At 34.4% G+C, this 26,595-nt stretch overlaps 1 protein-coding gene across 2 annotated transcripts in view; it reads left to right on the top strand.

The window, feature by feature from the left end:
* The window catches only part of LOC136033331 (neurogenic locus Notch protein-like), a 94,128-nt gene extending 69,551 nt beyond the window's left edge, over positions 1 to 24,577 (top strand). For both annotated transcript variants that reach the window (XM_065714131.1, XM_065714127.1), the window contains 11 exons: positions 785 to 1,032; positions 2,643 to 2,854; positions 6,299 to 6,542; positions 8,122 to 8,295; positions 9,315 to 9,574; positions 10,628 to 10,772; positions 14,112 to 14,267; positions 15,731 to 15,914; positions 17,719 to 17,887; positions 20,694 to 20,922; positions 22,987 to 24,577. In XM_065714131.1, the coding sequence (XP_065570203.1) occupies positions 785 to 1,032; positions 2,643 to 2,854; positions 6,299 to 6,542; positions 8,122 to 8,295; positions 9,315 to 9,574; positions 10,628 to 10,772; positions 14,112 to 14,267; positions 15,731 to 15,914; positions 17,719 to 17,887; positions 20,694 to 20,922; positions 22,987 to 24,132 (3,167 nt within the window). In that variant the 3' untranslated portion in view covers positions 24,133 to 24,577. The remainder of the gene's footprint in view (positions 1 to 784; positions 1,033 to 2,642; positions 2,855 to 6,298; positions 6,543 to 8,121; positions 8,296 to 9,314; positions 9,575 to 10,627; positions 10,773 to 14,111; positions 14,268 to 15,730; positions 15,915 to 17,718; positions 17,888 to 20,693; positions 20,923 to 22,986) is intronic.
* The last annotated feature ends 2,018 nt before the right edge of the window (positions 24,578 to 26,595 follow it).

The following is a 26,595-nucleotide window of genomic DNA, read 5'->3' as shown; positions in this document are numbered from 1 at the left end:
AATATAGGGCTAGGTTACATGGGAGATAATAGCTTAAGTATTGGAATGCGTACGATCAACAGAATTCTACTCTCTTTACATTGGCCTTCATTTTGAATTACACGAGAAGACAAGTATGGACCGGTTTTGGGTAGATTAAAAACAATACCGCCGAACTCAGTATAGATTAGTCCTTCTCCCATTCATTTTCCACCCTTTTCAGTGTCGTTGTCTCTTATAAATGTTGAAGTACATGCACATAACAGCGACACAATTATCCCAAAGATCTGTGTGAGCACCCTTACCTCTTCTGCACGTGGCTCATTTTCAGGAAACTCTAGAAATGGAAATATTTGAGCCCGATAGCAGATATTTCTTCTTGTATTACCTGCTAGTCTAAAAGATCACCAAACAATGACATAATAGGACGTTTTTCGAAATAATATCTATCGTTTAAAATCTGATAAAAAACGATTAAATTTACTGATGAAATCCTGGTGTTCTACGTTTTAAATATTTTTTTGTAAAAGAAGCTGAAGTACTTTGGCTATGTTATATTGTAAACCTAGGCTTGTTCGTGAACTAGAAACTTTTATGTTAGATTTCATTTTTTTCAAATTTCATTCAGTGGCAAATGGTGGTTAGATTTCAACAGTTTTGGAAACTACCTTTTTAGAACTAGTATCATTACCTAAAAGTGTACGTCATCTTTTTTTTTAAATCAGTAAATGTATTTATATAATCACCATAACGATTAGGTCCTAATTTTTTTATACTTTTCTTCTATTCAATTATTTTTTATTAGGTGCGCTTTGTGAGTTTGACGTACGAAACGAATGTGAATCTTCGCCTTGTAAGAATGGAGGCTATTGTTTTGATCGACCTGGTAAATTTGAATGCAATTGTCCTCAGTATTGGACTGGTAAGCAGTGTGATGTATATGATCCGCATTTTGCTGGAGGAATTGGAAGAAGCTCTGGAAGAAAAGCGACTATTCCAAGTGACCTTCAAAAGCAAAAGGAGATGTGTGCTCGTAACGAATGTCATCTTAAGGTAAAGTCCATTTTTCGTTTACTTTATTTAAATGTAAAATAGACGCGCTACAGTTTTTTTTTTTTCTATTTACAAAACAAAAGTCACTGGTGAAATTCTGCACGCAAATCTTTTTTTGTTTCTGTTTACTGTTGACAACAAGTTTTCCCGTGCTGCAGCCTAGAAGAGAAGGAACTCTAGCTTGCAGTAATTTAAAGTTTTGAAACGTGTTTTTAAATTAATGTGAGATGAGGAAAAATCGCCCTTGAAGCTGATTTAGGGACTTTGTTCTTGCTTGCAGTATAATTAGAACCGTGGTCGACTCATTGTTTCCTTATTTGATTATTGGTAATTGCTGTGTTATCTAGATACTTGTAAAAAAATCTGTCTGGCCAGGGGCATAAAAAAAAAAAAAAGAGAAAACTCACAGCTTGTACACTTTGATAGAAACTGGGAAAAATAGCGAACCCTCTCCCCCTAAGAAAAAATGCCATTAAAGTTTCAACTGAATCCTCTAGCTGGTAAGGTGATGAGACGCTTTGAGACGCAAGATGTGTTTTTTTTTTTTGCTTATCGTTAATTAATCTATACAGAGTTTTGAGTTAATCTATGCAAAATATAATCAGTGCTTCGCAAAACGAGTTTTTTTTACCACTTCGTCTGCAATTTCGATTTTTTCTAAATAATTCACCTATTTCTGAGTTTTTTTGCTTGAAATTCTTTTTTACCCTGGTATGCTCCTTCTAGAGAAATTCTTATGATCTAAGACTGCTTTGGGTTTTAAGAAAATTTGCTATGGTTGATTGTCAAATGTAAAAAAAAACCATCAATTTTACATTTGCATAGACCTCCATTTCAGGGAGTGATGTAAGCCGTCCACATTAAAAAATTATATTTTGGACAATATAAAATTAGGAGAGGGTAATAATTAAAATGTAAATTAAAGCTGACCCATATATTTTAAAAACTGAAAGCTTTGATCGATTATCCTTCTTGAAGGCTCGCATGAAAGTATTGAAGTCACACTTGAATATCCTGAATCAGGTCCTGAACAGGACCTGAATATCCTGAACTGGTGTTTTTTCTAGATCCTCGTAAAATTATATATGTAGAATTTAGGTCAACGTTTCGTTCAAGTTAAAAGATTACTTGGATATTCGCAAAGGGGCTGTGTAAGATATTAATTGCTAATAGTATTAAATATTATTAAATGAAATATATAACATCAAAATGGTACCATTAATATCAGTTTTATGCACATGTGTCGTTTTTCAAATGTGGCTTTTTATTAACAGACATGAACTATAGCGATAACCATGTCCAGCTTATTCCCCAAGCAAAATCTCCCTGAGGACGATTCTTTCCCCTCCTAGCGGGTAATTCACTCCGACGGAGAATTCCTCCCAAAAGCATAAAAAGTAAAGCTGTTAATAAAATAAAAATAGTTCTGCGAAAAAAAAAGACTGAATATCACAGCTAATGTTTCTTTTTAGTTCTTTTACAAATGACCGGGTTTTTTTAAAGATGGGAGATTACTACCTATGATTAATTCAGTAAATTAATAGTCATGAAAAATCAATGAATTTTGAAAATGTCTTCAGTATTCTGGATTCAATCAACTTCACTTGCAGATTAACAACAAACGGTGTGACGAAGAATGCAATAATATGGCATGTAATTTCGATGGAGGTGATTGCTCACTTGGATTGAACCCCTGGCTTAACTGCTCAGCAACAATAGCCTGTTGGGAGGTATTCATGGACGGAGAATGCAACCCTGAATGCAATAATGACCGTTGTCTATTCGATGGAAGGGACTGCGATACCTCTGTGATGCCTTGCAAGTATGAAAAATTTAAATTAATTTATTAGGGCAGTTGTTCACAAAACAGACGCTTTATTTTCTGTGGGGACAGGGCCAGATTATTGGAACATTAGATTATTTCAAAATAAAATATTAGATTATATAAAATATTTATATTATTTAAGTACTAAATATACACATTACTTTACTGTAATAATTTAGTATCAAAATGGATTAGTAACGCGCAAATACATTGACATCCCATGTGCATTACCTCAATATTGATGAATATGAATAATAGTGTACCATGTGTTCTCGTAACTTTTTTTTTGCCAACTGGCTAAGAAGCCCATAATTAAATCCATGGAAAACTTAATTATATTGCTCGTCTGAACGTTTTAAGTTGATGTGACTTATAATGTATATGTCCGTGGTATGGCTTCTTATTTGTATTCCAGTCATATTGAAGTCACACTTGAGAATGAGATAAGACACACACGTCCAAGTAATTGTGTGTGCCAATTTTAAGTCCCATTTTTAATTTATTAAATTCTACATGTTCAGTCTAAACTGTTTGATCAATAAAAGTGAAGATTCAAGGTGCAGTTTCTGAACTTTGAAAAAATTAATTTAGAAACTTTCATTACAAGTTCAACGTAAACTCAAGGAAAAATTATAGTACTAAATGAAATATATACCGTCAAAATAAGATCATTAATATCAGTTTTTATGTTTATGTAATGACCATAAGATGTTGCTTTTTATTAACAAATATAAATTTTAATGATTACTATGTCCTGCTTATTCCCCAAGCAAATTCTCCGCGAGGACACTTTCTTCTCCCCCTAGCGGGCAGCTCTCTCTGACGGGGAATTCCTCCAAAAAAACGCATTTAGAGGAAATATGCTAAAAAAACAAAAAAACAAAAATACTGCTATTATATCCTCGGTCTATGTTCTTTGCATGTATCATAAGCTATTCTAGTTTCTGAAATTGCCCCTCCCCCACTCCCTCCTGATGGTTCCAGATATAGCCCTGATTATATATTTCTCCGTTGTTCTCCATCTCGTAATGCGTCATTTATTTTTGTTTACCAGTTTTTTGATCCGGTGAAACACTCCGCCAATAAATTTCAATACAATTATTGGATAAAGATGTTACTGAAAATGATCTAAATATTTGGATAATAATGGAATCGAGCGTAGTAATCCGATTAATGAAAACACCTTTTATTTACAAAGCAAGGATTTCACTGTTTTAATGTTTCCTTTGAAACCAGTAGTGGCCAGACGATTTCGATTTGTACGTTAAACGCCCCCCCCCTCTTTCCCTGAATTTTTGTGTATCCTATGGCCATACCTGGCGCCGTCAGGGGATTAGGGTACATTGTCTGAGAAGCAACAATGATATTTGGAAAAAGAAAAAAATGAGGCTCATCTTAGAACTTCTGTTATTTAATTAATATGTTTGCTTTAAATGTTGCCAGCAACGGTAAATTCAACCTAACTTAACATAACCCAACCTACTACAGAGGTTGAATTGAATTGAGGTTGAGTTCAATGGGTGTTTTATTTTTGATTGAAATAAACGAGGGTTGAGTTGAATTGGGTCGAGGTAAGTTACAGTTGGCTTGCGTGGGGTCAGATTCTCTTTTGTTAGGAGCTTGCGAGGGGAAATTGTCCGCGGGGAGGGGGATTTTTTAGGGGGGAATAACCAGAGAACCATTGATAGCTACTTCTGGCTCATCTAATCAGAGTGTATTTTTGTTCAAACAGTTCGTGGTAATGAACTGTAGTAAGGAGCGACCAGGCTCAATAGTAAAAAAAAACTCTAAAAAATGGAATTTTGATACCAGTAGTTACATCAAAAGAATCGCATTTTAATGCTGAATTCAAATATATAAGTTTCATCAAAAGTTGAGAGCCTGAGAAAATTTGCCTCATTTTTGAAGGGGGAAACACCCCCTAAAGGTCATACAATCTTAACGAAAATCACACCATCAGATATGAAAGGGGCTGCTTCCTCATCAACGCCCCGCTCTTTACGCTAAAGTTTTTTTTACTGTTTTAAAAAGTAGAGTTGAAAGATTCAAACTTTAGCGTAAAGAGCGGGACGTTGATGAGGAAGCAGCCCCTTTCATATATGAAATAATGTCTTCGTTTTAAGTTTTAATGTCGCTCCTTACTTTCAGTTAAAAAAAACTTGTTTTTTTTATTTAATTTGTTTGAAGGAATGAACTTGTCTCGAGATTTATTAAATTTAACTCAAGGGCCAGTCAGTTATTTCATATTGCTATAACTGTTTACTTGTTAAAAACTATGTCTTGTTATTTTCTAGACCGTTTTTGACACCAATTTCATTTTACAAAAGGTCCAAACTTTTAAAAATAGCTGTATTGTAAATATTTCCAGTTTTTGGCTTCAGTAAAATTTTTATCGGCTGAGTTTCTCTCTGATAATTTCTGTCTATGCTTCAGTAAAATTTCTATCAGCTGAGTTTGTTACTGTTAACTGGTTGTGTTTCAGTAAAGTTTCTATCAGCTGAGTTGTTTCTGGTAACTGGTTGGGGTCCAGTAAAATTCTATCAGCTGAGTTTATTGCTGCTAACTGGTTGGGTCTCAGTAAAGTTTCTATCAGCTGAGTTGTTTCTGGTAACTGGTTGGGCTCCAGTAAAATTCTATCAGCTGAGTTTATTACTGTTAACTGGTTGGGTTTCAGGAGTTTCTATCAGCTGAGTTGTTTCTGGTAACTGGTTGGGCTCCAGTAAAATTCTATCAGCTGAGTTTTTTACTGTTAAATGGTTGGGTTTCAGTAAAGTTTCTATCAACTGAGTTGTTTCTGGTAACTGGTTGGGCTCCAGTAAAATTCTATCAGCTGAGTTTATTACTGTTAACTGGTTGGGTTTCAGGAGTTTCTATCAGCTGAGTTGTTTCTGGTAACTGGTTGGGCTCCAGTAAAATTCTGTCAGCTGAGTTTATTACTGTTAAATGGTTGGGTTTCAGTAAAGTTTCTATCAGCAGAGTTTGTTTCTGATCATTTCTGTTTTTGCTTCAGTAAAGTTTCTATCAGCTGAGTTGTTTTTGTTAACTGATTGGGCTCTAGTAAAATTACTATCAAATGAGTTTATTTGTGTTAACTGGTTGGGCTTCAGTAAAATTTCCATCAGTTGAGTTAGTTTCTGATAACTGGTTGGGCAGCTGAGTTTGCTGCTGATAATTTCTGTTTTGGCTTCAACAAAATTTCTAAGAGTTGAGTTTGTTTCTGTTAACCTTTTAAGTCATTGCATGACGATCTAACAAAGTGCGACAAAGAGGGACAATCTACTCCTAGAAATAGCTGATCCAAGGTTGGATTCCAACTGCCAGAGGGTCGATAGAAGGACCTTTTTGGTTAAAAAGAGTGATTGACCGGATATCTCCGCCTTTTTGTTTACTGATCATTAAAAATTTTAATTTACATGACTAATATTGCAATTATTGTTTTAGTCCGATTTACAACGCTTATTGCGAGCAGCATTATGCCAATGGTCATTGTGATTACGGATGTAACACAGCAGAATGCAACTGGGATGGTCTTGATTGTGACAGTTCAAGCCCCCAAGTTATGCAAGGAGCCATGACCTCTGTCCTGCTCATGGATACTTTGACCTTTAAAAATCAAAGTGTTTCATTTGTGCGCTATTTAGGAAGAACACTGAGGACCACAGTTCGAGTGAAAAAAGATAACCAGGTAAAAGCTTAATAAAATGTAATAATTAGTCTAAAAATGTGTTGGATATATAAATTGCCCGAAACCTGATAAGGTGGAATATGAATAAGACCGAAGTTTCATTTCTGGTTGGGATGAAGATTGAAAAAAGAGATTGAGAGACAGATAGATGAATAAAGTTAAACAAGGAATTAGAAAAAATATCTTTATATTCAGTGTCAAAAAAGAGAAATCAATTGAAAACAAATTTGCAAGAAAGAGAGAAAATAGGTGACAACCCTGGTTGCTTATCTTTTGTAGGAAAGTTTAATGTCAGCCTCTTTAGTTTCATTGCCTCCGTGAAGTTTTTAATGTCTATTGTGTATATTAAAAAAGAGAAATAAACGAAAAAGGGCTAATGTTAATTTTAAAAAAGAGTTCTTCTTAATGAATTTGAAAGCGAATAAAAAATGCTTTACAGTTTGTGCAATGAACATCTACAAACCCAGCTTAAATACACTGATGCCCAATATTTTCCAGTGTCCAAAATTCTAAAAAACGGACGATTTTTTGAAAATTCAATTTGCTAAAGTTGGTTTTTCTCAAATTATAATTGCATGCTAAAAGTTAGGGATAGCATGTTGAGGGTAAGGTTACCAAGAGTTTTTCATTTATATTTTCTACTTCCAGATTTTTATTCAAGGAATAGAAACCCAGCAACTTACAAAGAATCAATTAGACAATCTCTCGTCTTCTCTGGGGTTCATACCTTTGATTATAACGAAATTTACTTGAAAGCTGGCTCACTGCTTTCTTTTTTTTCATATTCTATTGTTTTTTTTTTCAAATTTATTTCAATATTAAAAGTTTCTCTGAACGGCTCTCGAAAGAATTAACATAAAACTATGGCTTTGCTGCTTTATTGAATCTGGAACAAAATTATTATAAAATAATTTATAAAATTATAAATTTATTGAATCTTCTAAACAAAAATATCAGTTAAGACTTATCCTCTGTTGAAATCATTGGAAAGCTAAAAATATGTTTGTGGTAGCACACCTTTCTGCAGCATGTTACAGCTTTAAAAGTGTCCATACCTTCGCAGTTACAATTTTTTTATTTTACGAAAATTCTTGGCTCTTGCTCTCCTCACACGAACCTCCTTTTTTCGGCTGGGAGAATATGTTTTATTTATCAGTCATAAGTTTAGCCATAGGAGGGAGATTTCTGTCTCTGAAGTAAGTTAAGTTGCTTGTTTCCTGGGAAGTTGGAAAACCAGTCATATTAGTAACTATTGTGACGGTAAATTACAGTTTTTTTGTGTGTGTTGGGGGGAGGGAGTATGCTCCTTTGCTTGCTAATTTTGTGCCAGACTTTAACCGTTGCTTTTCAAAATTAAATTTAAAATATAATAAAGTAAGAAATCTTTAAATTAGGATTGCTTGTTGAATAATTTTCCTTCAAACTATACAAGGTGATATTTATGCTTTAAGGTGATCACGTAGTATTTTTTTTCTTTCCTTCTTTCTTTCTTTCTTTCCCTAAGAGTCTGTTCGTCTATGAAGTTTCTAGCGAGGCAAATACGATCTCATATTATTTAGTAAAATTCTCGTTTTTCTAGGGAAATGACATGGTATATCCCTGGGATCCAGCGGAGGACCCGAATGCAGCAATTGCTGCTGGTGGGTCATTCATTTACCCCACATCTGCTCGAGGTGTGCTTGTGTTTTTGGAAGTGGACAATCGAAAGTGTTTTCAAGAGAACGGAGATGAATGCTTCGTAAATGCAGGACAGGTTAGAGCTTATTGTATTCTTTGTATTAGATTTACTCTAGACGCACCTATATGGGAATATTTAACCTTTAAACATAAATTATAGCACTCCGTACCCCCTAGTATCTTGTATCGATAATGCCATTCTTTGATTTACCATTAGAATTAAGACGATTGATTGTAATCATTATATCAGTTGTCTTTTCCAAGAATGCTTAGGCAAGCGGATGGAAATATTTGTTTTCCAATTTTGTCTTCGTTACATTAATTTCCGAACCTGTTCTACTCCAAACCTATCCAGACCTTGAAATATGTTTGAAACCTTTTTAAAAGCTATTTTTAATTCTTATAATTAATCTAGTTCTTCTCAAAACAGTAAATCAGGTGCCATCACTGGTTGTTTTTTTCAATTCGCAAATTGATATTGTCTTAGTCAGAAAATGAAGCAGTCGATTTTTCTGGCTTGAAATAAATATTAAATAGTTCATAGTAGAAATAGGAGTTGTTACTAAAGGCAGACTAAATAAAATATCTTAGAGTTTGACTTTAAATTTTATTCAATGATGACTGAAATTAAAAGTAGTTTGAATAAACATTTTGCTTGCACCAATAAAATACTAATAACGCATTTTTTAGTCACATCTTACAGCTGTCTTTTTTCTGCTGTATTTTTTTCTAGTACAATTTAGAATTAAAGTTTACTAGTAAAACTAGTAAAATATCTAGGTATATATTTTTTGGTGCAAATGCTGTTGGCATTTTTGCTATTCGAACTTTGCAGAGATCCAGTGTTTGTTTGGTTTTATTCCTATACATAGACTAAAAAAGAAAGGAAGCATACTTAGTTTTGCAAAAAATGGAAAACCAATGGTATTTGTTTTTCAAAAGGTACCATTTTAGTTTTCGAAACTGTAAATTTGAATGTATCTGAGGAACAATTTTTTATATTGTGTGTGACCTAAATGTGAAACTTTAAAATAATTAGTGGTGCTTAATATTTTTTTCAAATATAATTTTTTTTATTATTATTTTTTTTTTTAGGCTGCACAGTTTTTAGCTGCTACAGCTTCCAACAACATGCTCAATGACTACCCAATATACAGGGTCTCTGGTTACGATGGTACCCTGCCTATTGTCCCTGGAACTGAGAACACAACAGCAAACAAAGTCACTTACGTTGTTATTGGCATGCTCTTCACGACTATTATAGCCTTACTGCTTGGTGTCCTTGTAAACAATAATCGAAAGAGAGCAAGAGGGATAACATGGTTCCCGGAAGGATTTATTCGTACTGTAGATAGGTTAGTGCTCTAAAATGAAAACTTTTTTAGATAAACTGTCGCAATTCTTGAATCTGGTAATAAGATTAGCGTTTTTGCGAATACTTTTGCATTCTCATAAAATGAATCTTCTATTGGTGTTTATAGCTTGTTCTGTTGGTCATTTATTTGATTTTTGGTCAATCGATTTTCTTTTGGGTATTCAAACTTGTAAACTTCTTAAGGCAGCATCATATTTTCGTCAGTGTTGCCACATTGAACCGAAAAGAAAAGCTTACAAAACAAATTCACTTAATTTTGGCTACAGTTTGGGTCTGTAAAAAATCAAATAAATGTTGAGAATCTGATGATTTTCAAACACAATTTCTGACCTAAAGAAAGCTAAACCTTTTTAAGCTGTTTGGTGCCGTATTTTTTTTTCGTTATTTTTGGCTCATGTTTGTCTTTAATGTTATTTTTCTTCTTTTAAATTTGGTGCCCGCTACTTAACAGTATGTGACGATCTTTTTACCATCTGTTTTTGACGACTTTGCCGTAGCTTCTTTGATAACTTGGGAAAGGGGAAAGCACTTTTTTTCTGGCTACATAACAGAATATGAAGGTCTTTTTTTTTGCCATCTCTTTTCGCCATTTTCACTAACTTCTTTGATAACTTGGGTAATGGAAAAACTTTTTTCTGTCTACATAAAAGAATATGAAGGTCTTTTTTGCCATCTCTTTTTGCAAACTTCATCGTAATTTCTTGGATAACTTCAGGTTTTCGCCAATTTTGGCGTAACTTCTTTGATAACTTGGGCAATGAAAAAACTTTTTGCTTGCTGCATAACAGAATATGAAGGCCTTTTTCCATTACTTTTTGCGAACTTCACCGTAAATTCTTTGATAACTTGAGGAATGGAAAAGCTTTTTTTCTGGCCACATAATAGCACGTGAAGGCCTTTCTTACCATCTCTTCGCCAAATTTACCATAACTTCGGTGATAACTTGGAGAATGTAATGACACGTGGAATGGAGAAATCGTTTTTTTTCATTCTATGTCCACTGTGTTTATCAGTTTATTTCTTTTAATTTAAGCGTTCCTCCAAGACAAAGTAGAAGACGGGGTCCAGATGGCCAAGAAATGCGAAACCTTCACAAAGTCCCTTCAGTCAATAAATTAGACTTTTGCCAACCTGGTATTCCCTCGTGGTCAGATGATGAGGATTTGCCTCCATCAAAGGTAACTTCGTGTTTTTTTTTAAACTTATAGCTTTTACATGTTTTGTGACTATCCGTAACATATTTATTTTGTTATTTAGAAGCAAAGCCAGTATAGCATGTTTTACGTTATGAGAAAGACTACTATTTGAATACTTCGCATAAACGGCAAACATTATATTAATCCAAGTAATTTAGATAATATTAAAATTGCCTGGCCTTACCTACCTTACTTAATACGTACTTACCGCTCCTTTTACATATTTACCTTATTAGATACCACACTTACCTCATATCCTTACTTTACTTACCTTGCTTGTTACGTACTTACCTAGCTTGTTAGGAACTTACCTTAGTACGTACCGAACTTAACTTATATGCCTATCATACCCGCCTTAATTACTCTGTAATTACTGTACAACCCACCGTTCTTCCCATATATTTTTATCGTAATTGCCTGACTAATTACGCACTTACCTTATTACTTACTGTATGTACCTAATTTATTGCGTACTTACCTTAATTACTTATACCCTGTCGCATGATATTATCTTACGTACTGGTTATCTTAAAAAAATAGGCAGTCTCGCCTAATTTAGGCTATGGAAAAGACTGGTATTTAAACTCCTCAAACGAGCCGCTTAAAAGCTACTAAGATAACATCCACTCAAAGAATTGAAATGTCTTGACAGTCTTGTCATTTGTAAACAATAAGAGAGTAATTCAAAATGAAAAACTTAGAATAATTATAATGAGTAATACGCACAAAATGTTTGTGAAGTTGTCGCATCCTCCTTTGTTTCAATTTTTAGTTTTCCCGAGTGTCATTCTTGGTTTAAAATAACAAGCCAAAATTCGAAAATACAAATCAGTAATAGCTAGTAATAAGAACTACCACTAAAAATATAAATGTAGAAAAGGGCATAAGATGTTATTGATTCTTGTTACTTCAAATATTTAGATTGTATGAATGAAGTTGAATACCTGCGGTCTAAATAAAATATAGCAAAGGAGATATATTTTTCGTTTCCCGAACCAAATCGAATGGTCTAACAAAAGAAAAATTGTGCTAATGACTGATGTCACCTAAAGGAAATTTCGTGCATTTTCCTGGTCATTTACTTGTAATGCCCTTCATAGCTTACAATCCTTTATAATTTATTTTATGATTTGGCTTTTTAATTTTTTTGTTTACTTACATTGCCTTTTGTAATTCAAAGTCCGTTATAGTTTCCTTTATGAGTTTGCCTCTTAATATCCTTTTTATTTACTTAAAATGTCCTTTATAATTTTTAATCCTTTATGATTTCGCCTTTTAATTTCCGTTGTATTTACTTATAAGTTCCTTTATAATGTTACAATTTTAATCCTTTATAATTTCTTTTATGATTTTATCTTTTAATTTCCATTTTATTTACTCTTAGTGTCTTTGCAATTTTATAATTTCAATCCTTTATGATTTTGCCTTTTAATTTCCTTTTTATTTACTACAGTTTGTTACGGGTTTGTTGCTGCAAAAAGGGCAATAAACACCAAATGTAGTAAAAAAGAAATTTGCCCAGCCATCATACCTAAAACAAAAACAAAATAAGCAGACACGTAACCTAACTTTTTATCGTACTCACCTCCAGCGTAAAAAAGGAGGTAAATAAATATACTCTTAAACGATCAGATGTTAACTGCATTTGGACACATTGCCGTATTTATGAATTGCATCATGTTGTATTTTTCTAATGTTAATGTCTATATGCGAAAATCTTTATTAATATCATATTTGATTTGTGTAATAATTAAATACAAAAACAGTTTCTTTTTCTCTTGAATTGAAAGAGCGACACTGCTATTTAAGAAGAGCAGAAATTATTCTTTTATAGGGGGGGGGATTGCCCTCTTCCTCTTTACTGTCCACTCTTTACACTGAACTATTATTTCCACAGAACTTCGGGAGTTAATGGTCAAGAGGAATGAAAATGGAAAAGAAAATGGTCAATGGGAATGAGATAAAAAGAATTTTACGCAAGGCTCTGAGAATATGTTGCTTCTTAAAAAAAATTCAGTAAATTGACAATAAACCTTAAGCAATAACATTCGTAGTTTAAAGATTCTGAAAGGGAATCGCTAATTAAAGCACATGTGATTACCAACCAACTGTATTTTTTGTAGTGATAAACGTTTTCAGTAAAGCACTCGTAAAAACTTATTAATAAGAAACAGGGGCTTAAAGGGCAATTCCCCTTATTTACGGGATAATTTGTTTCCGCTACAATTTACAATCCTCTGTTCAAATTACTGCCATAGTATTTTTTGCAATCCTACAGTATAAATATTTCTGGTTATGATCTCTTAAGATTTTTTTTTTGTAATTGAAGTGGCTACTAAAACTGTAGTGGCTACTAAACTATGTCAACAGTAATTTTGTTTCCAAGTAGTATCTACTAAATGAACTGACCAATAGATCTTTCGATGTTTAAGAGAGGTCGACTGTAATTCTAGAGTTATTTAAAAATACCCAAATAAACTTGAATTTAGCGGGCAATCGAGAAGGGTTTTAATTTGCACCCAAAATTCTAATCCAGCGGTTTTGAAGGTCGGTGATTACATCTCAGAGACTAAAACCACGGTGCGATCGTCCAAAACAATCCACACTGTTTATGCATATTTCATGTATATATCATATCCAACCAACGATTCATATCTAATATAAACCATTGTTGGTGTTTTAGATGCCATCACAGCGAAAAAGTTGTTTATTTCTTGCTTAGGTAAATGTTTACTTTCATTACACGTGCTCTAAATTGCGTATTACTGCATATAGTAAGATTCTGATGATCGCATATTGTTATTTGGCCATTATTAGAGAAGTGCATCCATTTGTTAAGGTTTCTAAAATCCCTCTCCAACGAGACTAAAAATGCGTAAAGTGGACATTATAGGTAACATTACATATGAGCGAAGTGCATTAGTCTATGAGCCCCGCTGGCAGCGGGGTGAGGTCTGTATTCTATATTCATTCAACAAAGAGTTTATTAAATAAATATAGAAATAATATACGATCATCAGAATCTTGTTATATGCAGTAATACGCACTTTAGAGCACTTGGAACGAAAGTAAGCATTTAGCTTTACTTAATTGTGTACTTAATTAACTTAAGTTAACAGTTTACTTAATTGCGTCTGGTCATGTGCTGCAAAGAGAGTTGAAATACTTTTTTTTCATTACTGAAAATGTTAATAAACTGTTCGGCTATAACATTTTTCTACTCGTATTATTTTAAATAGTTCATTGTAATGTATTAACATTGCTTTCTTAGCAATACTGGAACATATTAACTAATACCATTGTTTTTAACTAAATTTCTAGCGTGTACGTGCCTCCGACGGTGGGTATTCAAGTGATCAAACCGGACTGACTGAATTTGACGAACAGCCGGATATAAGAAGCTGGTCTCAGCAACATTTTAATGCTGCTGATGGAGGAATGTCCCAAGATAATATAATACCTTCCAATCTTCACAACGTAAGCTATTCCTAGAATTTAGCCATAAATTGAATTGCTATTTGCATTGCTGGCACTTGGTGAAATAAGTATCAAATCGGTAGAATTGGAGAAAATAAAGGATAGGGAAATAAAAGATAAATGAAGGATAATAATAAACAACAAAAGATGAATAAATAATATAATAAATAAATAATAATATAAATAAATAACAAAAAGGATACATAAATAATAAAGGATAATAAAAGAAAATAGAGGATAAAGGAAAATAAAAGAGAAAATAATAGGAAAATTGAGAAAAAAATGAGAGGTAGTAAATCTAAAAAAGACCGAAATTAATTTCATAATTAAATACACAAGTTATAAATTTCTTAATTTGCCTTAAAAACTATGGATTTATCCAAAATCCTTATAATGTTCTCTTCTTTTCTCGAAAATCTGAAAACAGTTTTGAGCTGTTCCATTTACTGCTGTTGATTTCTCTGTTTTCTTGGGAAGGTTGTTTTGCATTTAAACCTTTCCTCCTTGATTTTGATTCTGTACGTTTTTTTTTCGAAAAAAAGCCTCCTTATTTGGGTAAGTTCTTGTTGGATTCCTGTAGTGCAAGGTTAAAAATTAAGTGATTTCTGATAAATGATAAACCAAAGAAAAAAGAAAAAACAAATAATTAATTGATAAACAAAAGTTAAAAAAAAACATTATGAGTGATCACTTGCAAGTGGGCAAACGAGTTTTTATGAAGTCAGTATGTTTTATTGAAAGGTGTCGAGGTTTATTACTAAGCAAGGTCTGGTGACCATACCTTTTTTTGTCTTGCGTCTTAGGGATGTAATTGGAAGTTCAGACAAGGTTTAGGGGAGGCAGTGAATTAATTTTAGATTTTGGGGAAAAGAAGTATTTTTTCTCCAGCCCCCATAAAAGACTATAGACTATTACTATTTTTTTTGTAATCTGATGGAAAATTCCTACAATGCTTGGAGAAAATCCGACATTTTTGTTTCACAAATCATATTGTGAGATTGGCTTGATATGAGGGTACTTGTATGATATAACTCCTACCTAATATTCTTCTATGTTTCGCTGACGCTGAATCGTAATGAAATATACCTAATAATGATAAATATATAATACTTTAGAATCGAATTTGGGCTATATATGGGGGTAAAGTATAGAGGGTCTACATGCCTAATCTGTTTGGCGCAATTATTCTGCGTATTATGAAGTGAAAATTGTTTTCCAACTTGACACTGTCCAAATACTTTACCCCCCCCCCCCCCCCCCTAATGTGCAAATATATAGTCCAAATTATATACTTTCCGTCTATTCTGTCACTTCTCTTTGGTTTATCTCATGCTAAGCTGAAAGAAATTAACAAAAAAGTCCGGTTTTATAATGTGTCAATGAATGAACAACTTAAGCGGTAAGGGCTATATCATACAACTACCGATATGAGTTGTTTTCTTCCATTTCTCTTTTTTTGATAGTCTGGTGGGACTGGTGTTGATGTGCGTGGCCCATATGGTATGACACCCTTAATGGTCGCTGCTTACAGTCGAAGCCATGGCCTTGAAATGGAATCAGGGGATGAGGAGCAAGACCCCTCTTCTCAGATGTTGTCTGACCTTCTTATGCAAGGAGCTAAAGCTAATACAGCAATGGATAAAACTGGTGAGTACTCATGTGTTGTATGCAGGGTTGTGGAGTCCGGGTTTTTGTATATTTTTTGCTGAATAGAGTCAGAGTAACAGAAATAATGTAAGACCCTTTGGAGTCGGAGCTATGAGAAAACATTAAGGCTAGAGTCAAGCCAAGTACTTTTAAAAAGTGACAATAATTAACAAAATTATTGTTGTAGGCTATTTTTAGTGAATAGCATTTTTTTAAAACTAAAAAAAAATATATTCAAAGAAATGCTTGAAAATTGAATTTTGGCTGTAAATTAGCATAAATTATGGAGTCGGAGTTCTTACTTCTTTAAAGGAAATTTAAAGAAGTCGGAGCACTTTATGTTCAATGTTTTGATGATAAAGTGAATCAGTTCTGCGGCCCTGGTTGTATGCAAAAAGCAACAAATCCTGGCAGTGCTCTAAAAACATACTTAATTTGATATGTGTAAGTCCTTAATTGGAATTGGTATCAACTAAGTAAATTATAAAGAAAAACAAAACATAACTAGTTACTAAAAACATACTTAATTTAATATGTGTGAGTCCTTAATTGGAATTGGTATCAACTAAGTAAATTATAAAGAAAAACATAAAAGAAAAAGGGTCCTCAAGACGAATCCTTAAGAAATGTACCCCTCCCCTAGCCCCGTGACAGGAATTTATGTTAAAAAATTAATTTTTATCCGTAATCATCCTTTTTTGAACAGGAAATTGGAATTATCGTAAACAATGCGTAAATGTCAGCTGAATCCTAAATCATCCAATCAAGTATTAATATGTGTTTACATATGCTGTAATCCTCTTCCTCCCTTATGCGAAAAATTAAAATTAGTAGATTGAAGTTTATTTTTTTATTTTTGCATCCTTTCTCCTAAAATTCCCTAGAAATCTAAAAATACTAAAAATTTGAAGCTTTCAGTTACTTAGTGTTTAAATTCCGCGGTCCTTTGCAAAATTCCGTGGTCCTTTGCAAAATTCCGTGGTCCTTTGCAAAATTCCGTGGCCCTTTGCAAAATCCCGTGGCCCTTTGCAAAATTCCATTCTTCCTAATTTAACAGGGGAGTAAAATGAAAGTAAAAATGTACAATTAAAAGGATCTTTGTCACTAATCAGAATTTAAGAAACTTGAAATTTTAAAGACTTATTCCTAGTTAACTTTTCGATTGAAATTAAATAGAAATATCTAAATTGCGAATTGTTCGTTACTTAGAAGATAGGGACTTGCGCTGTTTTTTAGGCCCTTATGGAATAATTCGTAACTCGGTCAGAATCAAAGATAAGTGCCTTTTGAATAGACCAATCGATTGGTCTCTTAGAGTTCTTTCAAATAATATGCTTGACTCGTTTTCGGAATAATAGACTTCGGCGCTTTTTTCAAAACACCGCGGAATTAAGCATTCTTCAAGACATTTTACTGCAGTTCGGCTCTTTTGAAATGCCAATTTTGAATGTTGAATGTTTTTTTTTTTGAAATGCCAACGAATGAAAATTTCTAGTTTTTGAGTGGGTTTAGGGTGGTGGATAGGAATGATCTTGAAATTGAATCAGCGGACGAATAAAATTGCCTCTAATATTTATCAACTGCCGATTCTATTGAAATATTTTTCTTAATCTACTTAATTTCTTAGCTTAATTTTTCCTAGTCTAATCTAGCAATGGACAGAACCGTTCATCTCATCTATTTTTCCGTGATCAACATTCACTGAAATAATATACGACTTTTAATTCTAATCTCCCTGTAATCTTTTTGTTCAAAATTTAAAGGTGCAATACTCATTTTTCAAAGTTTGTTTTTCTGCTCTTAGGTGAAACTCCTTTGCACTTGGCAGCTCGCTATGCACGTGCAGATGCTGCTCGTCGGCTCTTGGAAGGAGGAGCTGACCCGAATCAAGGTGACCATACTGGTCGGACCCCACTACATACTGCAGTTGGTGCTGATGCTCAAGGAGTCTTTCAAATACTTCTTTTGAATAGGTAATCTTGCGCAACAGTTTCTTATTATCGGTTACTTTGCAAACATCACTATCAATCAGTAACAACATCCAGCCTAGGGAAGGGGGACATCATAAAACGCTCATTCTCCTCCCTCGCCAAGTCAAATTAGAATTTTTTTATAGTAGTTTTATTTTTACTTCCAGGCTACTAAGGAACTTGTGTTCTGGTAAAATTAGTACACTCTACCATATCCCCTTAGGATAGTTCTTATACAAACAAAAACGTCCACAAATTGCTGTCGATAGGGAACTGAAATACTTCTTTGTCAATTGTGATCAAAGGCTCTCTATATTCGTCTCGCCAAATATCATGGAGTAAACATTATAAATGAAGAGGATATAAAAAACAAACAAATCTCTTGTATTCCACACAGCACAGTAACAAATGAAACCAAAAAATTATTTAAGGAAAAAAACAACAAAATACAGACAATAGACTTAGAAAAATAACTGAATAGGTTGCGTTAACTGAAAAAATAAATAAATGATTATTTAAGCTTAAGACCTATGCTATGTATTTTAGTGTGAGCTGAAGTATTGTCAAACGACTCATTGATTCTAAATCTTGAACTTAAATAGTAATTGTTCTTTTTCACCTCTGACTTACTTTTCCTTCTGTATTTCTTCTCACTCCTTGTCATATGTAAAGTCTCTTAATCTCTGATCCTTTCAACACCTAACCAGCTGTGCGGCAATGCCTTATGCGCTTGGATTTTGTATATAATGTTTAGATTTAACCATCATTAATATAACCATAAATAGATATAACCATAATGTTAGATATAACCATTTGTGATGGTTAGATATAACCATCAATAGCACTCTGAAAACGATGTCTGATTAAATGTACGATATAAATATATGTCTTATTTGATTGAGCTACATATATGTAATGTGTACCATATAGATCTCGTTGAAAAGTTAGTTGGAAAAAGTTTGATGCTAATCAGAGGCGCCATTTGGGGGGGGGGTCACCCCAGATTTTCCAGGGGGCCCAAGCTTCCACCACAAAGGGCCCTTTGCCGGCCATAATAACCCATTATGTCCAATTGATTTGAAATTACTGCACGCCTATTAACCAAAGAGCGTAATTACTTGACGACCCTTGGGGTAATTACGCTATTTGCTATTAATTATTGTAAACTTTGAAAGTAGGTAAGATACATAATAAAATTCTCGAGTTCTGTCAAATGCCCATTTCCTAGATAATTACGTGACACGAAGTGAGTCAGGGGGGGGGGGCAAGATGGAGTTTATGCCCACCCCAAGATTTGGTCCAAATGGCGCCTCTGATGCTAATGCATGTGGTGGTATTTCCTATTTGTCCCTTCCCTAGTTTATCGCCCTATTTTCTAATCTCAGAATTTTTTAATCTAATGGCAATCTGGTATCTAATTCAAACCAACGGCAATCCAATCTCTAATTCTAGCCAATGGCAATCCAATCTCTAATTTCAGCCAATGGCAATCCAGTCTCTAATTCCAGCCAATGGCAATCCATTCTCTTATTGTATCAAATGGCAGTAAGATCTAGTTGAAATTTTAAGGTTTTTTTTTCTCTGTGCTTGGGGGTGGGGGCGTTAAACAGACTTCAAATTTACTCGAGAGGAAGGTGATAAAAAGCTTTTCTTTAATCCTCACAAGAGACTGTACTATACGGTTATGCCTTAGGCTTTCAACGTCAGACGAAGTCTATCACACACTAGAGGTCAATGGAACAGTACACACCCTAGAGGCTCAATCAATAAAAACAATAGCAACACACATTTAAGGGAACTCCAAGGACTATTAGTACATTTCTTTCACATGTCCAGATGCAGCTATAATGGGTTGTTCATGGCCGTTGTCTACCCAAAGCAACAAATCTGAAGTCATCAATATTGGGTTTTCCCGGCCATTTAATGCCCCATCATGTTTTAAAACATTGGTTTTCTTAAGGGTTATTTAGTTACATATTAATCCTTTAAATTGAGGGTTTTCCAAACGTTCCATATAAACATTTTGTGTATTAATATAACTGTTTGTAATAATTCTATTTACTGATTTAAAAGAAGACGCTCTGTAAAGAGGGGAGGGTGGGGGGAGTGTGTGTTGCTGTCCTGTCTTAAGCAGCTTGCTGTTGTGATTTTTTAGTCTTGCTGTTGCGATTTTTTAGCAGTAGTAGAATCTAAGATAATTTCTTAAACCACATCGGCCTGCCATAATATAAAGAAAGAAAATGATCAAAAATGGGAGTTTTAAAGGTGTTGGTATTGTTGTTAGGTATTTTATTTTAATTGTTTTGATTTTTAGTCTTTTATTCAATTTTTTGGCGGGTTTTTTCATTGGTTTTGTTGTACTTTCCGCATTTGTTTTTTGGTTTTTGCTTTTTCCTCGATCATATTATTTTGTTCGCGCTGAAGAAGAGAGGTGGTTGTTCTCTCGAAATATTCGCTTTTTGTGTTTTCTTCAGTATTTTCACTTGGCCTTTAAAAACCCCATTTTTGATCGTTTGCTTTGTTTATGTAGTAGAATCTGTTGGACGAACCTCGCATGATAATAGTCATAGTCAGTAAAATAACAGTTTAGAAAAGAAGAAATGTCCTGCAGGTCATGAAGACTTAGAATTTTGATATAATTTAGTAAATTGTTCTTGTCGTGGAGGGAACAACAATTCAGTAGTGTTCAAATGAAATTTTTAGCAACAGTGAAATTAGAAAATATAGTTATACTATTTTTGATCACTATTAAGTTAGGTCTTATTTCTTAGCTCAACCAAAAGCATAATTATACTATTTACGTCCACAGAACAACCAATATAAATGCTCGAATGCACGATGGTACAACTCCACTCATTCTTGCCGCTCGCCTTGCCATTGAAGGTGTTGTTGAAAACCTCATTCAAGCTGGTGCAGACATTAATGCTGCTGACGAACATGGGAAAACCGCCCTTCACTGGGCTGCTGCAGTCAATAACCTTGAAGCAGTTACATCACTTCTTAGTCATGGTGCCAATAAAGATGCTCAAAATGACAAGGTAAATATATTTTCATCGTCCACTTTCATTTGTCGATAATTTAAAGATAAATAATCCTTAGTCAACTGAACTACCCACCCAGGCTTCTCGCTTCTTGACTGTATTATAATAAAGGGTGCTATGAAATAATATGGCAGTCGTTAAGGTGGAAACTAACACTGTTGGCAGTGCGAGCGTTACTAAAGCTTCAAGAAATTGCACCACAAGACGTAAATTTATATCGTCGGACCAGTAGGTTAAAAATTTACGCTTGTCGGTAGTTACGTCTAATGGACGTTGAGAAGTGAGGAAGAGTTCAATGGCGCGGGCAGTAAAAATAACCACCAGGACAGTAGTGACTCAAGTCGTGTTTCCACCTAAATACATGCCATACATCTTGTGTATACGCCTTGTACACAATAAATTTTAATTCGAAATTTTTATTTATATCAAAACAAGTTAAAAGCTTGATTAAGATAAATAATTAGAAATTCATTCAATTATAGGATGAAATTAATTCAGTTCACCAAGCCAGGGACACAAATATAAGGGGGGGGGGGTTGTGACTGTCCACTTAAATTGCAAAATTCATTTTTGGTTACAACAATTTTTGTTAGGTATTTTTAGTATATATGTTATGTATATATATATATATATATATATCACTGTCATGTCGTTCAACTGACCTGCACCATTGCAAAATGGCCAATGTTTAAGTAAGGCTGTTTTATACTAGTACTACTTTATGTATGGAAAACAGGTTAAACAAGTTTTGGAACGTTTAAAGACAGTGTTGACGGTATTTACATTCATTCTCGTACCAACGTATTTTTGTAGCATCAGTTTTCTTGTGCTAGTTCACCTATAAGAAGTAACTAGAAGAACTTTTTTGGCAAATTAAAGCTTTACCAGATCTGTTAGTCTGAAAGGAACGAATAATATCAAAAATTGCCAGAAAATGCGGATCGTACCGAAAATATTTCAAATGTCAAACTGTTCCAAGACCTCTAAATTGTAACAATAACGGAACAATTGTACCATGTTGGTACCGCTGGGCAGAAACTATGATATGTTCTGCCAATAGTATCAGTTGCAAAAAATTTGATATAAAGAGAAAAATTTCAAATCTTCTTTGGATGTGGTTTAGGTCTTGTTTAAGGTAAAAATTACAAAAGAAAATTCTTTAACTCCTTTGAAACACATAAATGTTTATTTGTTATTAAATTTTATGTTTGTTATTTTTTCATATAATTAGCTAAAAATATGTATACACTTAAGAGAAAATAAGGGAATTGCATATCAAGAGAATCCTATATGCTCCACTAAATTGGTTTACTAAGGTAATTCTGAGTAAACTAAGGGACATCTTCGACCTTTGGTCCTAAAAGAGGCCAAAATTGACCTGGAGAGTTTTCTTCTATTGTTTTCCACCGTCACACACTTCAGAGATAATATCCTCAGATACCCCTTATCGGTGGCTTGTATGCAAAATTGGAAGCATCCCCCTTGTATACCTGGCCATGGAGCCTTTTGAGGGGGAATAAGAGTATTGTGATTCCAAAATGTATTTATTAGTTACTAAAACTCCGAACTGTCTCTGAAGAATATGACTGTAAGAAAAATGATATTACAAATCAAATGTTAAAACTGTTTGTTTGGATTTAATTATTAAGGAAGATGATACACTGTTATAGATATGCGTTATTTAACTTTTTACTCTTATTTTTGCTAATTTTGACCCTTAAGTTTCTTTAAGCTTTATATATTTTCACAATTGCTCCTATAGTTTATAAAATTGGTGGATGATAGTCATATCAATAAATATAGATTAATTATGATGTATTATAGGTAAGATTGAAGCATTTATTGTTTTGGACTAATTTTTAAATTATAATAATCCTCACGAAAATAATATAAACAAATGTAAAATTTACCTTGCCTCAAATAACCAATCCATTATTTATTTTTGGCTTGATTATTGTTGTAACCCTAGGTAACTTCAAAAGCAAAACATTTCGATTTCTTGTACCCTCATATTGTGGCTGTTTTTTATTGGTATTGTTTTTATATAAAACTTTTCTGTAGGACGAAACACCCTTGTTTTTGGCTGCACGAGAAGGTTCATATGAAGCAGTTCGAGCTCTCATTGACAGTGGTGCCAACCGCGATATTGCTGATCATATGGATAGATTACCACGTGATGTCGCGCAGGAACGCCAGCACACAGATATAGTGCGATTGCTTGATGAATATTTGCCAAGAAGCTCAGTGCCATCCCAAATGGTGCACCATCAGACTCAACCTCCACCTCTTCCCCCAAGAGGTTTGCAAGAAGAAAGACCACCTAAACCAAAAAAACGTCCTAAGTCTGGACTAGGGGAGGGCTCCTGTTCAGGATCTGGGATCGAACCAATAAATATAGCCAATACTTTGTCTAAACGTCGCACATCCAACAAGAAAAAAGAGAAAATACAAAATAGTGTGCAAAGTGTGGACAGCACGAGCACCGTATCAATAACTTTGTCTCCTGCTAATAGCCATTCGCTAGATCAGCACGGATTGATGGGATATGGAAGCCACCCTCATATGGTCGGGCCTCAACCCCCTACTTATGATGACTGTATCCGCGCTTCGTCAATGCAAGCTCTTCCTATAAGTGTTGACACATTCCACTTTAACATGGGCTATGATTATAGTACACATCAAAGACAGGCAAGCTTGCCAGCTGCACATGCAGGAAGTGTGTTCAATAATCCATACCAGTCTACTACTTTATCTCCTCCACAGTTTACTTTGTCTCCATCTTCGAGCTATACTTCGTCTCCGCCTCTTAATCAGCAGTGCTCTTCTCCAAGCAAAACGGCTAGAAATAATCTTCCTACGTCGCCGACACATATGGCAGCCATGCGGACAGCTGCCCAAAGGACACATAACTCGGGTAGTACTTTTGAATTCCCAGTACCAGAAACTGTAGATAATTACAGAAAAAACCAATTTTTTCAACATTACCCTACTCCTCCTTCCATTCATTCTGACCAAATGCAATGTCTGGGACATCCACCACCGCCTGACACCTACTTGACACCTTCCCCGGAAAGTCCTGGGCAATGGTCGTCTTCCAGTCCACATTCCGCTTCAGACTGGAGTGAGGGTATTTCCAGTCCTCCTCAGTCCTCTTCAGTTTATCCCCAACCAACTCAAGTTTCAAGCCATGAAGGTGTCTACATCTAAACAGGTAGTTCGGTTCCAAACAAAATTAAGCATATATAGAATTCGGTTTTTTCCCCTCCCAAATTTTTCTTAATCGTCAAATTTTGATCCACTAAATATTTATATTCCAATTACCACATCTGTCTTTCATATTGGCATTATGAAATATCTGCAGGCACCACGTGGCAATTTTTAAAAAAGAGAATATTGGAAATAATATTACTTGCTTCCGCCTTAACAGGATAATAATTAGTGAAAAATGAATCATGTTAAAGTGAATCCGCTTAATTTTTCTACTTTTGGACATAGTTTTTACTTTTATACATATTATTATATATATATAGACCTTAATTCACGTGATCGTGATAACTTGCCTGTCTCAGTTGTATACTCAATTTTGTTTTGTGCATTTTTTTTTCCTTATAATTTTAGTGCTTTGATGATGAATAAAATTTTGATTACTGTATTTTCTTCGTTCATGTCTCTTATTTCATGCTTTATTCAATCAAGGATCTAAGTCCAGAAAGGTATGAGAATACCTTCTAGTCATACGAAATTTTGAAGGGGACTCATTTGATTGTAGATTTAAACCTCTAGTATATTCTTTACGAGTCGAAAGTGATCAGAAGGCCACCAGCCTCGATTGCCTTTTCCCTTCCCATGCCATCCGATAAAAATTTTGAACCATTTTGTTCAAAACAGTCCAATGTCACACAAATATAACTTCGCGGTTGACATAAGCCCCGGGGGCCAAAAATGTAAGTTAAGCGAGTTGTCATTTTGTTTAAAGGGTTCTTAATTGGAGAAAAAGGGCATGTTTGATCCTGAGTCTAAAAAAGGTTTAGGTAATAAGAGGAAACATTAATGACATGTTGAGAGGGATATGGAACGAAATCAAAACACACTGTGCGTTTGCTGGTTGTTGAAAGAGAATGTCAGCAATATCTAAGGAAATGGTGGTGGTATGGTGGTATTAAGTTGGAAATTCCAGAGTATTTTTGAGGGGGGTATCGAAGGGTGATGGGAGGACCACTAGTCTCCCTTGGTCTTTTTAGATGCCCCCTCCCAACAAAACTAATTGTGAATTATGAAAAAGCCATTTTATTTAAAATAGTCAACAAGTTTATTCGATCTAATAACTATATTTCCGGGGATATCATTTTCCCACGTCCCCGGGGCAAGGATTGTGAAATGAAATTTGCCTTTTTTTTTTACATGCAAGATTTATCACCTAGCTAAGGGGAAACATTTAATTCTGGATGTATCCGAAAACGCTTATTGTATTAAGGAAAATTTCAGGGAATGTTGAGGGGTATGTATGTCGGAACTAAATCAAAGACACAATGTGCATCCAGTTTATCGAAAAGTTGTATATGCATTATCTTAAGAACACCCGAGGGTACGTTAAAATTTTCATGGTATTTTTAGGAGAATGTTGAAAAGTAGTCGTATGGCAAGCAACCCCCCTCCCATGCTCTCTTTAGCTGCCCTCCCCCCAAAGAGATCTGATCAAAATTTTGAAATATCTATCTTGTTTAAAATAATCTAAAGGCCAAACAGTTATGTCTCCAGGGAGAACATAAACATAAAACCCCACAACCCTTAAAGTAATGATGGAAACTTCTGTAAGTTGCACATAATTTATATATCAGGTTTGTTATTGGGAAAAGGTAAAATGTTTGATCCTGGGTCTCAGAAAAGGACTCGGGTATTAAGGTCAAACTTTGAGGAGATGTTGAAGGGGGGGGGGGGGCGAGGAAAAATAAAATCAAAACACTACATGCATTATGGTTATCAAAAGGTCGTATCAGTAATATTTAGGGAACGGCTGTGAGTATTGAGTTGAAACTTCCAGGGGATGTTGAACAGTAATCGGAGAGCAACCCCCCCCCCCATCTCCAACTCTTTCAGATGCCCTCACAATAAAGATAGAAAGTTAAAAAAATTGTTTTGTTAAAAATATTCCAAAGGTCTAACAAATGTACCTCCGGAGGTTCCATGGCCCCCGGAGCAAGGAATGTGAATTATGCAATTTGCCTATTCTTTACAAGTAGGATTTGTCATTGGGAAAGGGGGGAGGCTATTTGATGTTGGATGTGTCTGAACACCCTAAAGGTATTGAGATAAAATTCAGGGAAATTTCAAGGGATATGTTAAATTAAATCAAAAGACATTAAGTGTATCCAGGTTATAAAAAGGTGTGTGTAATACCTTAGGAACGGGTAAGGGTGTTAACTTAAAACTTTCAGGATCACTACTACTGCTAATGCGACTATGATTGCAGTTGTGACTGCTACTGTAAATACTTGTGATAACTACTACTACTAATGCGATTATGATTACAATTGTGACTGCTACTGTAAATACTCGCGACTGAAACTAAGGTTAATTGTGCTATGTGCATGGTATCTATAAAAAGGGCGTATCTCAATAGTTTAGGGGTTGCTGAAGGCATTAAGCTGATACTTTTATGAGTTGTTCAGG

This window comes from Artemia franciscana, chromosome 1 (genome assembly GCF_032884065.1).
Source record: "Artemia franciscana chromosome 1, ASM3288406v1, whole genome shotgun sequence".
NCBI classification, from domain to species: Eukaryota; Metazoa; Arthropoda; class Branchiopoda; order Anostraca; family Artemiidae; genus Artemia; species Artemia franciscana.
Note: the sequence above shows the minus strand (reverse complement) of the source record. Positions and strands in the feature narration are given on the sequence as shown.